Source organism: Rhinolophus ferrumequinum, chromosome 10, assembly GCF_004115265.2.
Source record: "Rhinolophus ferrumequinum isolate MPI-CBG mRhiFer1 chromosome 10, mRhiFer1_v1.p, whole genome shotgun sequence".
Taxonomy (NCBI): domain Eukaryota; kingdom Metazoa; phylum Chordata; class Mammalia; order Chiroptera; family Rhinolophidae; genus Rhinolophus; species Rhinolophus ferrumequinum.
This window is the reverse complement of record NC_046293.1, coordinates 28838673-28854690: the sequence shown is the minus strand read 5'-3', so window position 1 is coordinate 28854690 and position 16018 is coordinate 28838673. Positions and strand designations below refer to the sequence as shown.

The 16018-nt window shown below is 33.8% G+C and overlaps 1 protein-coding gene across 3 annotated transcripts in view; it reads right to left on the bottom strand.

The window, feature by feature from the left end:
* Positions 1 to 16018, bottom strand: part of ATF7IP (activating transcription factor 7 interacting protein) — a 107910-nt gene that overhangs the window by 7029 nt on the left and 84863 nt on the right. For all 3 annotated transcript variants that reach the window (XM_033116266.1, XM_033116268.1, XM_033116267.1), the window contains exons 10-14: positions 14533 to 14597; positions 7045 to 7123; positions 4744 to 4899; positions 2960 to 3142; positions 746 to 858 (exon numbers count right to left, since the gene is read on the bottom strand). In XM_033116266.1, coding sequence (XP_032972157.1) covers positions 746 to 858; positions 2960 to 3142; positions 4744 to 4899; positions 7045 to 7123; positions 14533 to 14597 — 596 coding nt within the window. The remainder of the gene's footprint in view (positions 1 to 745; positions 859 to 2959; positions 3143 to 4743; positions 4900 to 7044; positions 7124 to 14532; positions 14598 to 16018) is intronic.

The following is a 16018-nucleotide window of genomic DNA, read 5'->3' as shown; positions in this document are numbered from 1 at the left end:
TTTTAATACTCAAAAATATTCCTTTTAATTTAACCATGAGTGAAAATGGTCTATTTCACCTCATATGCGCAGCTGTCTACTCTTTTTGTACACTGTAAGCAACCATAAGCAAACTCAGTGATCCTCAATGACTATCATCCCTGGGATCATTTGTTTATAATGGTTAGATCTATTTTCTTAAATAACCTTCTTCAGGGCCGGCACGGTGGCTCAGGTGATTGGAGCGCTGTGTTCCTAACGCTGAGGTCGCCGGTTCGATTCCCACAAGGGCTAGTGAGCTGCGCCCTCTACAGCTAAGATTGTGAATAACGGCTCTCCCTGGAGCTGAGCTGCCGTGAGCAGCCGGAAGTCGGTGTAAGCTGCCGGGGGCTACCGAGTGCTGCCATGAGTGGCCGGCAGCCATTGTGAGTGGCCGGCAGCCATTGTGAGTGACTGGCAGCCAGTGAGGGCTGCTGTGAGCGGCCAACTGATAACTGGCGACCGACTGCCTCAGCTGAGGGGGAGCCCGCAAGGCTCATAATACCAGCATGAGTCAGGGAGCTGTGTCGCACACAACCAGACTGAGAAACTACGGCTTGAACTGGATTAGGTGGAAGAAGGGGAAAAAAAGAAAATAACCTCCTGCAGGAAAAACAGAAGACCTGTCATTTCCTTTTGATGTAATTAGTTGAAAGAAAAAATGCTAACTATAATAACGTGACAGCTTTGTCATGGAGAATTTTGGGAGCCAAACATCAGCACTTACAGTATGCACTTGTGGTGGTCGGTGATGCACTGTTAGCTGAGGTCCTGTTGATCCCAGGGTTAGTCCATTGTTTACAACATACGTAGTTGCTTGAGGCACTCGAACTGTGACACCTACAAAAGAAAATTAAGGGATAAATTAGAATTCTATTGTAAATTTTGTGGAACACTGGTTAAACATTTGAAGTCAGTAAAGTAATGTTCTTAAAATACAAAAGGAAACATATTTCTAAAGTGAAGTCTACATTCAGCCAAAGTGTCCCTTTGAGCATGAGGATAAAGAAATTTTCATATATGGAAGCAACCAAAAAAAAAAAAAACTATCTCCATGAACCCTTTCTCAAGTAGTCAGGGGAGGATGTATACCACCAATGTAAGAGAGAAAATCAAGAAAAGAGGAAAACATGAGATACAAGGAAGAGGAGATCCAGCACAAGAAATAAATGACTATTTACAAAATGACTATGAACAAAAATCCTAGAACACTGGTGGTACACCACATGGAGAAGACAAACAGATCAGAATGGAGCAGTGTGATTCTAAAGACAGAAAAAGTGAAGCTGTCTTTGCAAAGATCTCTGCTGTCTCATCTTTTTAACCAGGACAGAAATCTCCACTAAGTTATCCTTGCCTTGTGTTACGAGGTTCCTCTTTCTCTCTCCATGCCCTGTTGATCAGCTGAGGATTCTCGATCCACCCCATAGAAAACTGTTTTGATGTACAGCGGGGCAAGAGAAGCAGAAAACTGAGAGCCACCTACTGCCCCAACCGTATTTCTTCCATATGTTCAGTACGTGGCCCATACTATAGTTCTGCAGGTACCGACTGTGGTGAGCCTAGTTACCCAGAATTCATTCATAATCCTCTTGACTGCTTTCTCCAAAGAAAGCTCTTGTAACTTTGAGAAAGTTGAAGCCAGACTATGAACCAGAGACTCTGCTTATTTATATTCTATTGGAAGCCATACCTAATAATGGCGTTATTGTGGTTTCTTTAAACAGCTAGATTTGTCCTTACTATTAAATTTTGCAAAACTAAATATTTTCAGTGATACCCATATACAGGTGGCAAAACCATAGAGAAAAGAAGAAAGTAAGGATGATTGTTACCTCTGATTGAAAGGCAGAGGGGTGCAATTAAGGGCAGGCATTTCTTAGCCTGGTGGGAAATTTATAGGTCGTTCAGTTTATTATTTTTCTTTAAACTTTTAAATATACCTTTAATATAAGCTTCTGTTTGAATGATGTATTTTACTACTCAAAGAAATACATACAGATGCTTTTCAACTTACGATGGAGTTACATCCCAATAAACCTATTGTAAGTTGAAAATATTGTTAAGTCGAAAATGCATTTAATACACCTCACCTAACGAACATCATAGCTTAGCCTGGCCTACCTGAAATGTGCTCAGAACACTTACACTAGTCTACAGTTCAGCAATTATCTTGAGTTTCATCTCAAGAGTAATTGCCTTTTTCTTCTCACCAGAAACAGGAGACAAAGATGGGCATTTTGTAGACATGATGGAATGCAAAAACAATACGTATTATTAACAAAATGCTGGTAACATAGTACATTGTAGAGTACCAGTTGTCTACCCTCATGAATACATAGCTGACCGGGAGCTGTGGCTCGGTGCCCAGCATCATAAGAGAGGATCATATCACATATTGCTAGCCTGGGAAAATATCAAATTCAAAATTCAAAGTATGGTTTCAACTGAATGTGTATTGCTTTTGTACCATAGTAAAGTCAAAAAATTGCAAGTTGCGGGCCATCTATATGTGGAAAACACAACCTTTCTTTAATGTTTTCCCATCTTTTACTTCTCGGCCATCTAAGACTCTCTCTCATTGGAGGCTATCCATAACCATTATTTCTATCATCTGGGCTAAGTCATAATTAGTCATTCTCACTTTAATTAGGCAATTTATCTCTTAATAGAGTGGAGTGTAGACTAGCATCGAATACGGTACTGTAATTATACAGGCCATAAATGATTAAAGTGGAAGACAATATACAGAACACAAACCACACAACATGCATGTCCAATTTTTCTGGTCAACTCTCCTAACAAAAGAAAAATGAAAAATAGTTTTTATATGACATGACAAGCACTTTTTGTTAAATCTAATGTCAACAAAAGGCACTCCAGCTAAATGCTGGAAAACTACGTGTAACTTGGGGCCATGTACAAGAAGAGAGTCTCTTACTATTTTGGGGATTGACCTGCCGAACAGCAGGAGCCTGCATAACAGCTCCTCGCAGGGGAGCCTGAGCTGGTGGTGCTGGTAGAGTTGTATAAACCACTTGGTGGTTCGCAGGAGCTCTTGGTACAGGAAGTCTTGTGGTCCCCTGAGTTACTGGACGCTGTGTTACATTCACGGTGGTTGGAGCTAATGACAAGCAGAAAAATACATTTAAAATATAGTAAATTCTGTGGTAAGTGAAAAGTATTAAGTGGTAACTTTACACATAAACTAATTAACTCTAATAAAGAGAGAACTGGAGATAATGGTCTCCTTTTGTAATCTTGATAGGGCCAAACAAAATTAATAATATTAAACAATCCAAACTTCACCTCAGAAAAGAGCACCTCAACCATGTCCAATGGCCTTTCCACTCTTTAGCTTGACTAAACAAGCATGTGATGATAGTGAAAAGGTTTAGACTTGAGAGTATGATCTTATAGGAGTGACTTAGAAAACTTTCCCTCCCCAATGTTAGATTGTTCTTAGTAGAGTGGAATTTTAGGTCCTCCCAGCTCTCTACAAATGGGTATAAATCCAAAAGAGTTACTCTGCATTCCCACAGTTCAAGAAACTGGTGGGCTATTGCAACACATTTTCTTCAGGTGAACCAAACCATTTCTCACTCAAAACAATAAAACATCCATTAATATACACACTTCTTCCTTCTCTATCCTGGCATTCCTCCTAATCTATGTTCCAGAGAGCATTAATGCCTTGAGTGAAGTTAATATATATCTATCAAAAATGAGTCCTAAATGTTCACTTACAGCATGGAACTACAATAATGATTTAGGAGTGAACAGTTTTTTTGTTAGTAACTCTCTGAATTAGAATCACATTTTACAAATGACCACATATAAACTATATAATAAAAACAATAAATCTCCTTTCTTTTGGAAAAATGGATTCTATAATAAAATTAATTTGGAGGTAAATGCTGGATATAACAAAGATAAAAAGTTTTCTTTACTAAAGACTTTAATCTTTACGTATCCTTTCAATGTGAGCCTTTAGAAAGGGGAAGAAAGTATACAAGGAGAAATACTCTCTTCATCTCTTTATTCCTCATTTTATTATCTATACTGCACATGGGTTTGCATAACGACATTTCCTTCTAAATTATCAAAATTAGGTGACTGTCATCTTAATTTCATTGGATAAAATTCCATGTGAACTCAGTGTTTTCCTTAGTGAGAAATGTGTTCATATACGTGTTCTGCAGATAAATCTCTAAGCAGTGAGCTATTTTATGAAGAAAAACTGTATTGATTTGCTTCCAAACAATTTAGGAGATACAGGCTACATCTTGAAAATGTCTGATTTATAACTTCTTGAGAGGCAGCAAAATATTAGTGTATATCTCCTGATGGTCGTATTAGGCCAATTAAAACTAGTTAAGAATTCTTTAAAACTTTGTATTTAATCAGTCAATTATAATTTCTTGGCTATGATCAGAACGAATCATTACACCCATCCCGTCTAGAAAACCTCTATTCATTTCTGCTGTACACAGTGGCAGATGAAAAAGGCATACAATTTAAGTCTCTTAAATAACCATTCTATATACAGTGCTGCTCCGTAAAAGGGTCAGCAAAACTAAATTACACTGCATTCAAAAAGACACACTGTCTTCAAAAGAACAATGAGTCATTAATTTTCTATTTAACCTTCCATTTGATTCCATAGTTGATATATATCACTGTAGACAAAACTAAAGCTTCAGTTCAATGATTCAGCAAGTTTACCTGTAGGTAGTAAGTGTATTGTTGTCTGAGATGGTCCACTTGTCGGCACCCCAGATGGCTGAAGAGGTGGTGCTGGCTGGATGGGTTGCAATGGTCGAGACACAGGCTGAGAAGAACCCATGGTTGACACCGGAGTGTGATTTAGCTTTTTAGGTTCTGTTAATTAAAAGTGAGGCACTATGATTATTGATACAAAAAAAAGCAGAAATACAGTTTTTTTTCCTTTACAGGTGAATTTTACTTTTACTTGCCACTCAGTCACATTTATTGCTCAAAGAACAATTTCTTTCTATTTTAATTATGTGTATTTTTGCCAGTTTGAAAACCAAGTCAGATCTTAAATAATCCACTGTGTGTTATTATCACAAATCTAATTCACATTTACAGAAATACAGTTTTATGCTTTGTTTGTTTTCATGAAAGAATCCTACTTCTGAACTCAATATGTCAATTAGAATAATTTCATTTGTTACATTAATACATATTTAGGTATCTATGTCAAGGACATTCTCCTAGAAAAATACCTATAAATTGATGAGTAATTGAATTCCAATTATTCTACTGTTATTTAGATTCTTTTATTTAATAATACAGATGGTTGCTTATTTACACTATCCAGTTTTTAAAATAAAATACACAGAGTGTCTATCTCAAAAAGGTCTCCAACAGCCTATGAAATAAATGTTTGCATCTCAGAAAAGGCCCTTAAAAGTAGGTAACCACTATAAGGGGTAATATAAAGAGTGTAAGCCAAAAGCCCTTCCATCCAAAATGATCCCCATTAATTTCAGTCCTGTGGAATTCTAAAATGTAAATAAATTTCTATGTAAATAAAGTTCTAAAATGTAAATAAAATTTAAGTCATTAGCAAGTGATGTTTTAATTGGGTACTGATGGAGAACAGTGCACTTTAGAAAAGGAGAATTTAAGGTACACTCAAAGGTGGAGAAATGGAAAGAGATCCCAGGAGGCAGGGAAATGGCAAGAGCACTGATAATAAACTTCGCTTACTTTACTTTTTTTTTTTAATTCAGAATCAGCCCTATCTGAATCCTCTCAAAAATAACTTGTATTTATTTTTGTCCTCTAGGAATTCATAATGTTTAGACTTGCCTATAAAAAGATAGTGAAAGCAATACAGACAATTTGAAACTTTTTAAGAATAATCATACTGGTATAAATTCAACCCTGACAAATGATGGCATAAATCTTCTAATTTTACAATAGTTTTATACCAAAAAAAACACACAAAAAAATTACTTGACCGTCATAGAAACAACTGTATAGTTACTTAATTTTGTTTTCCTAAAACCAAATGAACTATCTTGTTCCCTAAAATATAATTTTTTAAATCTTCAGGTTTTTTTAAATTTAATGTGTTTAAGGTCATAATTAACGTACACCTGGTCTTAACTATATTTTCAACACGCATTATATAATTATCACCACAGAGTTTTACAAGTATGTCTGTAAAAAGTTATTTTGTGCAGTCAAATAAGTTTGAAAAATACTTTATATCTTGAATCATTCCTGGAGATTTACATTGTAAATTAACATAGTAAAGGCTCAGAGATGTCTGTAGTAAAAAACAACAACAACAACAAAAATATAATTTTGTTTCCTAAACATTACCCAAGCATATTTCACCACGGAACTTTTTATTCATAGAACACCTATTAACACTGCAGAAGAATAATCTGGAATATTGGCAAATATCTATCCAATATAATTTTTAAATATTATCACTCAGAATAATATTGAGGATTTTGAGTGTTCATGCTTAAGCTTTCTAACATTACTTTCATTTTTATTTAAATAATACTTAGTAAAGGAAATTAATTCAAATAAACAAAATTAAGTGTATGCACATGTAAAACTACTTACATTAAAACATACACACACACACACACACACACACACACACACAAAACATTAGAGTCAGAAGACGTGGGTTTGATTCCCAGTTCCCTTACTGACTCATATTTTCTGAGTCAATGCTCAACTCTAAAATGGGCATTACAGGGTTATTGCAAGGATCAAGTGAAGTAACAGATATAAAAAGAGAGGTGCTCCATAAGTTAAATATTCTTCTAATTGCTGTTTTCCTCGATGCCTTGTTCATATTCACTCAAGATTTGATTTCTACTTTTAAATTCTAATCTAAAAAACTCTCATTTCAGAAAGGATACAAATACACCAGGCATAAACTGTAAGTATCTGTCTTCATTGAATATTATACTGGATTAAGAGGAAAAAATGGTATCAAAGCATCACTCAGAATGATTCTTTATATTCAAGTACCTTGTGAAGCTCCACTCTCTTCATCATCCATTGTGAGATCAATGACACCACCAGAATCACTGCCTGTGGCTTTGCCACTCTGAAAAACAAAATTTATTCATTTTGCAAAAGAAACTCTGGCAGACATAAAGGAAAAATGAAAGAATACTAAGGAGAAATGAGGATAGCAAATCGCCTGGTTGAATCTGGATCCCTAAATGACTTTACCTGAAGAAACAGTTTGTCAGATAAATGACTCCAGGATACTCATGACCGAAACATCTGCCACATAAAAACTAATTTTGAAATATTTTCATAAGAAATTCTAGAAGCTTTTAAAAATAAAGCTATCAATTGCTCAGAGCTATGAAAATAATTAGGTACTTTAAGTAATAAGTGATTACTACAAACATCATTCATTTTCTAACATTTAAAATGTTGACCAATTCTCATTAAATTATCAATATTAATTCACAAAAACATCAAAGGCAACTGTAAAGCTAGAATTAGGTTAGAAAAAATAATCTAAATCCATTTTTTCTCTAAAAAATGTTATGGTATGATAGGATATGGTATACGGTACTATTAACTGACATTCAATTTGACTAAAGGCAACATTGTCCAAAATCATTAGAAACATAATTTAAAAAAAATTTAACCATACAATAGCAACAAAAAAGGAAAGCAATACAACACAGACCTAAAGAACCAGGATCTTCAAGTCAAAAGGACCAAGTGCATCTTTGGTTCCACTATTTATTAGCTATGTGAATTTATGTTAAAAGGTAATTTCCTCAATTTGCAAAATTTGGATATGGAGTTCATTACATGATTAATCTACATATGTATACAAAGAGATTAATGCCAGGTGTGATATATGGTCACCACTTAATAAAGTCATGCGCTATACAACGACGTTTTGTCAACGTTGAATTTAATATACGACAGTTGCTCCATAAGATTAAAATGTAGCTGAAAATTCCTATCGCCTAGCGACATCGTGACATCACCTAGTGATAACATCACAGTACAACATATTACTCACATGTTTGTGGTGATGCTGGTATAAACAAACCTACTGCACTGCCAACTATATTAAAAGTATAGCACATACAATTATGTACAGTACACTATACTTGATAATAATAAAGGATGTTACTGATTTATATATTTACTATAGAATACTTTTTATTATTTTAGAGTGTCCTCTTTCTACTTATACAAAGAATTTGTTGTAAAACAGTCTGCTGTGTTATGCTGGCAGCAGCATCATATATCTTGTGTTTACCACCTTTCTTGATTGCATCGTTTTGTCTTAATGTTATTTTATACAGTAACACGATGTATACAGGCTTGTAGCCTAGGAACAACAGGCTGTACCAGGTAGCCTAAGTGTGTAATAGGCTAGATATCTAGGTTTGTGTAACTGCACTCACTCTATGATGTTTACACAATGATGAAATCACCTAATGATACATTTCTCAGAACATATCCCAGTTATTAAGTAGCCTATGGCTGTATACAAGTATGCTAATCATAATTATATTATACTGTAGATTAACTCGAAATGATTAAGGTTTTCATCTGCAAAACTCAAATTTTGTGATGTTAAAGAAAATAATTCCTTACAGTTAGAAAATTCAGGCCCAATTCCAAGACAATGATATAAATTCTAAATCTTACAATTATAAGCTGTTATGATAATGACTACATAGAAAATGACTTCTTAACAAACACCACAAACCTGTAAAACACAATAATAACAGTTCTTAAAAAATTATCAAAGAATGTAACAGAATCCACTTGCTACAACATATCTATAAGGTCCACTTTTAAAATTTCCTAAATTTTAGAGTGTAATCTCCAAAGCATGGCAGCGTGAGAGGTCCCCCTGACCTCTCCCCTTGAAGTTACAAGTTGTACAGTTACAATTCAACAAAGGATTGCCTGCTCAGCACACAACCATATCTGAGAGATCTGTGCATCAAAACATCTGAAGGGGCCAGTGCTGGGATTTCATAGGTTGGGAGCCCCATTGCCCACCACATTCCCTCATGGGGGTGGTGCCCTGAGACAGAGTTGACCTGGTCACAGAGGAACTGCCTGCCTCTCCAGGGAATACAAGGCATTTTCCAATGGATCTCAGAGATCCAAGAAGCCCAAGCACTGCAAGAGAAAAATAAAACACTTGCCTTCCAGCGCCATCTACTGTAAAACAAAAGAAAGATCTCTTATCAACCTGCTAAAGAAGTGTCACTCATAAAATTTACTAAATTTTAAATTTATCAAAAATTACTAGAAAAATATGCAAAGCCCAGTAAAGTAGAATCCAACTAAAAACAAAATATAGTCAACAGAAAATGACTCCAAGTGGAGCCAGATGATAATTCAGCAAAGACTTCAAAACAGCTGTTAAAAATATGTTCAAAGAATTAAACGAAAATATGATATTAATGAATGTGCAAATAAGAAATCTCAGAAGTAGAAACTGAAAAACAAAAATAGAAAGGCAACAGAAGAATTGAGATAGAATACCGAAAAAAACAAAAGACACAAAATCAAGAAAAAAAACACACAGAAACAAAAAAAATAGATAAATTTAAAAAATTACAAAACAGTAGATGTAAATAAACCATATCAGTAATTATACTAACTGTAAATAGATTGAAATTGTCTATCAAAATGTAGGGATTGTCAGATGGGATAAGACATCAAGAAAACAAGCAATAGGGCCGGCCCAGTGGCTCAGGCGTTTGGAGCTCTGTGCTCCTAATGCCGAAGGCTGCCGGTTCGATTCCCTCATTGGCCAGTGGGCTCTCAACCACAAGGTTACTGGTTCGATTTCTTGACTCCCGCAAAGGATGGTGGGCTGTGCCCCTCAACTCCCACAAGGGATGGTGGGCTCTGACCCTGCAACTAAGATTGAACACGGAACCTTGAGCTGAGCTGCCGCTGAGCTCCTGGATGGCTCAGTTGGTTGGAGTGTGTCCTCTCAAACACAAGGTTGCCAGTTCAACTCCCGCAAGGGATGGTGGGCTGCACCCCTTGCAACAAACAACAGCGACTGGACCTGGAGCTGAATTGTGCCCTTCACAACCAAGACTGAAAGGACAACAACTTTACTTGTAAAAAGGCCTGGAAGTACACACTATTCCCCAGTAAAGTCCTGTTCTCCTTCCACAATAAAATCTTAAAAAAAAAAAAAAAAAAACCATAAGAAATAACTGTATTTTTTCTCCTACCGTGTTTCCCTGACAATAAGACCTATCCGGACAATTAGTTCTAATGCATCTTTTGGAGCAAAAATTAATATAAAACCTGGTCTTATTTTACTATAATATAAGACTGGGTATACCATAATATAAAAAAAAAAATACTGGGTCTTATATAAGACTGGGTATTATATAAGACCAGGTCTTATATTAATTTTTGTGCCAAAAGACACATTAGCGCTGATAGTCCAGCTAGGTCTTATTTTCAGGGAAACACGGTAGATACTCACTTTAAATACAAAGACACAAACACACTGAAAAAAGTAATAATAAAAAAAGCACTGTGACCATATAAATATTAGACATTATACAAAGATGGAAACTTTATCATGACAGAAGTGTTAATTTGTGTATTTCTCCCATTATTTTTTGTTGCCTTCACTTTATATGTTTTAATACTCTATTGTAAGGTGCATATTCTTCTATAATGTTTAATCTATAATAGGATAAGAAGGTCTGAAATCAAATCCAATCTACTCAATTATCTGGTCATAACCTGACAGATACAATCATCTATTATCACATACTACAGGTAGTTTCCTGAGTATATTTTCTTCTATAGAAATAAAATTGGTAATTGTTTCAATAATTATTAATAGCAATTGTAAGATAATCATGACAGCTGGCATTATTGCTATTGTTCACTGTGCTAAATATTTTATATTAGTTAACAAATTTGATCTTTACAATAATCCTATGAGGTGGGTAACAGCATAAGTCACATTTTATAGGTGAGAAATTCAAGGTTTTAAATAACTTGCTTAAATGTTATCCACTAATAAATGACAGGATCCAGGTTGCCTGACTCTAGAGTTTATTACCTTTACTCCACCAGATGCAGACATATATACATATATATGTATCTTTACATTTCTTTCTGACATCATCTCCAAGAAAACTGATATAATCAGAGACATCACACATTTATATCTGCATTTACATATTACTGAAGTTCTCAACTAAAACTATCAAAAAAAAATCAAGTAGGTTTTAATACTAAAACTCTATAAGAAGTTACCTAATCATATATAATTCCTCAAAATGATCACTCTTATTAAGTGAATACTAAGAAAATTTCAAGAGAGCAAAGATATGAGCTTTGTAGTTTTGTTTTGTAATAAAACAAATAAAAAAAGAATATATATGAAACGCGACAGTAGGGCACTTCAATAATTGCGAAGAACAGAAGACCTGGTTGTTTACTCCTTGAACATTGCTCCCAGGGAACTTGTACTATAACTGAGACTTGGTTAGCTACCAAGACTGTGGCCCTCGGAAAGTTTACATCAATGATTGACAATTTTCTTATGTACACCTTAACAAGTGGACTGTGTCATACTGGCTTAACAGGACTGATTTGCACAAACATCTAGACTGATGATGTATGGGATCTTGAGTTTTGACTGTCATGGCTAGTTACATAGAAAGACATGGCTTTATGAGCAGCCCTCTAAAATACCTTTGACCTTGAGACTCAGTGAAGCATCTCTGAGCAAAGACTCCCAGGGCATATGTCCCTGCAGTTAATAAGACAGAAAGCATATCCTATGCGATGCTGGACAGGGGAAGACTAAAAAGCCTGTGTCTGAGCTCTCGGAACCCCATTCGATACTTTTATTTTTCCTATTATTTTTGCTCTCTACCTTTTTTGCTGTGTAAACTATAACCATGAGTATGAACTGCTATGGGCCTTATGAGTCCTTCTAGCAAATCAACAAACCTGAGAGTGAGCTTGAGTTCCTCAAAATGGTAATGTAACTACAGGTAGCAGCATAAAAAGAATTCCACATTGTTTTACAATGTATACTAATAATTTGAATAAATGAATAAGTTTATTTTTCACTATTTAAAATATATTAATGTATTACATAAAATGAGATAAATGAATAAAATACATTATGTGAAATAAGTTAACAAACATTTATTTGGAGGTCATTAGAGAAATCTTCATTCAAGAACTACACAGATAATATTTTACATATTTAATTATTTCCTAATTAGGTATGATTGAACAATTATTTCCATACAAGCCATCCAGATTCCTTCTAACTTATGCACTAGACTTCAAGTGTTCAGAAGTACAACTAAGTAAAATTTGGCATAGAAAAAATAAATTAGCCACATGTACTTAGAAAGTGATATTCTACTAAAGAATCACAGGCTGTTTCACACTATTTTCTATTTGCTAGTAAGTGGCAAGTAGCAAACACTAATTTCTTAATACATCTTCAAAAAAAAAATAATGTCACATTAATGAGATATTCAGCACAAGGATAAAAATTACGTTTGTACAAGAAAATTCAAGCCAGCAGAGCACGGATTTATAACTGGCAGCAAATGGATAGTTCCATAATGGTTTCTCATTATATAATAAAAATTGCATGTTTATTATTCATATCCATAACCAGCACTCATTCAAAGCTGAAAGTTTGCTATTTTTGACAAGGCATTACTTTAGCACGTTAGCTGCCTAGACAAACTGTTTGATTGTGTTTTTCATGCTCTGGTATTGAATTCCTCTTCCTCTCAGCCAAGTAAAATCTCTCCTGAGAGCTTAATATATTTGGTTGTACTATCTCTTTGCTGTCTGATACAGTCACTGTTTCAGGTGACTTTTGGATTGACTGATACAACTTGTTTCATCAAATATGTCAGTTATATAGTACAGTATAAAGTAAAATATTTTAGATTCTAAAACGTGAAGTGTGGAATAACATAATGTTTTGGATTTTCTAGAATATAATGAGCAGTTGGGTATAATTGTATTTTATATTGTTTTGTTTTTTAATTTTTCTTAAATTTTAAAAGTATAGCAGCTTTTGTGTCAATTTTAATTTCACTTAAACTTTTACAATATTAGATATACTTCATTTCAGTAATCCAATATAATTTCTTGCAATGATGAAAATGTTCTATATCTGTGTTTTTTAATATGAGTCACCAGACATATGTGCCGATTGGTCTTGAAACGAAGCTACTGTAGCAGAAGAAGTAACTTTTTAATTTAAAAAACTTCATTTGACTACCATATTGTAGTCTGAGTGGCTACCATATTAGACAGTATAACTCTAGGAGAACCACCATTTCTAAGATGATAAAACACAGCCATTACAATGTCCACTTTCCTGTACTGAAAATGTTACTTAGCTTGTCCAAACAAAAAAAAAAAATCACAAAGCGAAATAAAGACATTTGTAAATTCTTGGTTCAGTTTTAGGTTTACCTTATAAAGTAAGGCTATACTTTCTATAAATATCACATAAAAAATAATGAATAATCAATATTTTCTATACCATGTGTCTTCTAAAAATACCCCACATACTTTTAATTGAAAATATAGCAAAAATCCACAAGATAGCCTCAGAAATCATCATAATTGTGACCTTTAATATCATATACAAAGACTGCTAACATTTGTATGAAATAAAATATTTCTGATTCTTTAATTTGATCTGTAAACCATGGTATATTATCTAGCTTTGGTCAAAAATCCATCATTTTAAAAAGCAAAACAGTCATAATTAAAGATCATTATACCCTGTTTTAAAATTCATGTCATTTATTCATGCTTATTCAAAACTGTGTGTTTCTAGGAAAAATATGAATTTCTGAACTGGATTAAGAGGAAGGAAAGAAAAAAAAATTATCAAGAACCTAATGATTTCTCTATAAATCTATTATACCTAAAGCACCATAATGAAAGAAGTAGAAAGAACATTGTTAATACAGGAAAAAAGTAGGTACTCCATTCCTGGGTCATTAAGATTTAACATGAAAAAGTATTAGGACCAGCAAAGTGCTAATAAACTATCAGAAAGACTAAGATTTTCTTTCCAGAAAGCTATTACTGATCAACTTTGAAGAAACTAAAATGGTGCCGCTGTGTATGTATTGGGGTGAGTGAAGGAGGGGATCCTTAAAAAGATAGGCCAGAAGGAAACCACATGGGTAGACTGAACATTTACACTACATGAAAGGCAAATAAATGCACTGTCAATTATATAATCCAAGCAGTTAGATAATATAATAAACTAATATTATCTCTAAGAAAATTATTAAGTAAAAAAATTCACTTCATGCCAAATATTACAGAGAAGCTGTTTGAAAATCTTTGGAGGGTTGTAAAAAAAAAAAAAAAAACACAGAATAATTTTCATCGTACTAAAGAAGACTGATAGAAATCCATTCTCCTGTGTACTGTAATTAGAATTTCAATTTGAAACAAGGAAACTCTTACCTGTGATGTGCTATCAGCTGCTTTCTTATTAACAGAAGCATCTATTGTTTTGTTTGCCTGGTTTTCTGAGGAGTCAAAAAAAAAAAAAAGGTCAGAGCCATTCTTAAAAGCACCTACAAAATGTGCTAGGTTCGGCTGTTTCATATACAACAATTTATGTACTGTTCTCCAATTTTTTTTTTTTTGTCTGTCAATGCTACATACATAAATGAACTCTCTCAGACCACTGCTACAGTATCTTTCAGACAGGCAAATTCACAATAGAGATCAAAAAACTTCACAGATCCGTTGACCCCCAAATTTTAACTCTATTCTAAGAAATAATTTAAATGTTGTGACTTAACTTAAATGTGTGTAACTTAAATGTTGTAACATGAATGAATGGTTAAATAAAATATAATTCTTCCGTACTATTAGAGAAACAAATCTAATGACATGGCAAAAATGTGGTTAAGTTTATTAGAAAAGAAATTACAAAACAGTGATTCTGGCAAAATACATATGCATAATCTCAGTAGTTCAATCACAGATGATTTTTCTTTATTCATTTTTCAATTAAGTTGTGCTAAGTTTGTGTTGTACACATGTATACACACACGTTACTTTCAAAACAGCATGGAGAGTAAACCAATGTTTCTCTGCCTCAATTTTTAAAGAGAAGGTACTGAATTTTATCAAATGTCTTTGGTAGCTACTGAAGTGATTATTTTTAGCTTTTCCTCTTTGGTAATGTGGTAAATTACATTAACAAGAGTTTTCTAATGTTGAAACATCCCATTCTTGCTTTCTGTAGATAAAAATCTTCTTGGTCAAAATTCGGCATTCCTTTCATTTGCAAATCTTCATAATACATATAGAGTAAACCATTTATGTTAAAAAAATACAGGAGATAGAAATATGTATTTCCATATACATACAGAGGGTGCCAAAAAAATGTATTTCCTTAAAATATACACATTTTAAGGGAAAAAAACTACTAAAATTGTAATACTCAACATATACCGATAACAAAAGATGAATACAAGTCACGTTTGACTTCTGCAATTACAAGAGGTGCTCAAAGTGGTTATCATCGGCGTCCAGACATTTCTGATTACCGCGAACTACTGCTTGAGCATAGATAACATCTCTCAAAATATGTATACATTTTTTTGGCACCCCCGGTATATAAACCTGTAAATTAAAAAAAATCAGAGTAAACATCTACCTGTTAAAGAGGTTTTCCCAGGCTAAGGAAGTAAAAATTAGGACCTTACAATTCCTCTCTACCCTATCTGAATTATCTTAGTTCTTTATGTAGGCAGAATATATTATTTACTTTTAAAAGATATCTTTAAATTACTTCATTTATAGTTAATCAGTATCTATTTTGGATTGTGGAACTCCTGAAATACTACTTAATAAAAAACTAATTCCAGGTTACTGACTCTACATGGTAGAGTATTAAAATATACTGATGACATTACCAAAACATCAGTGATTTACT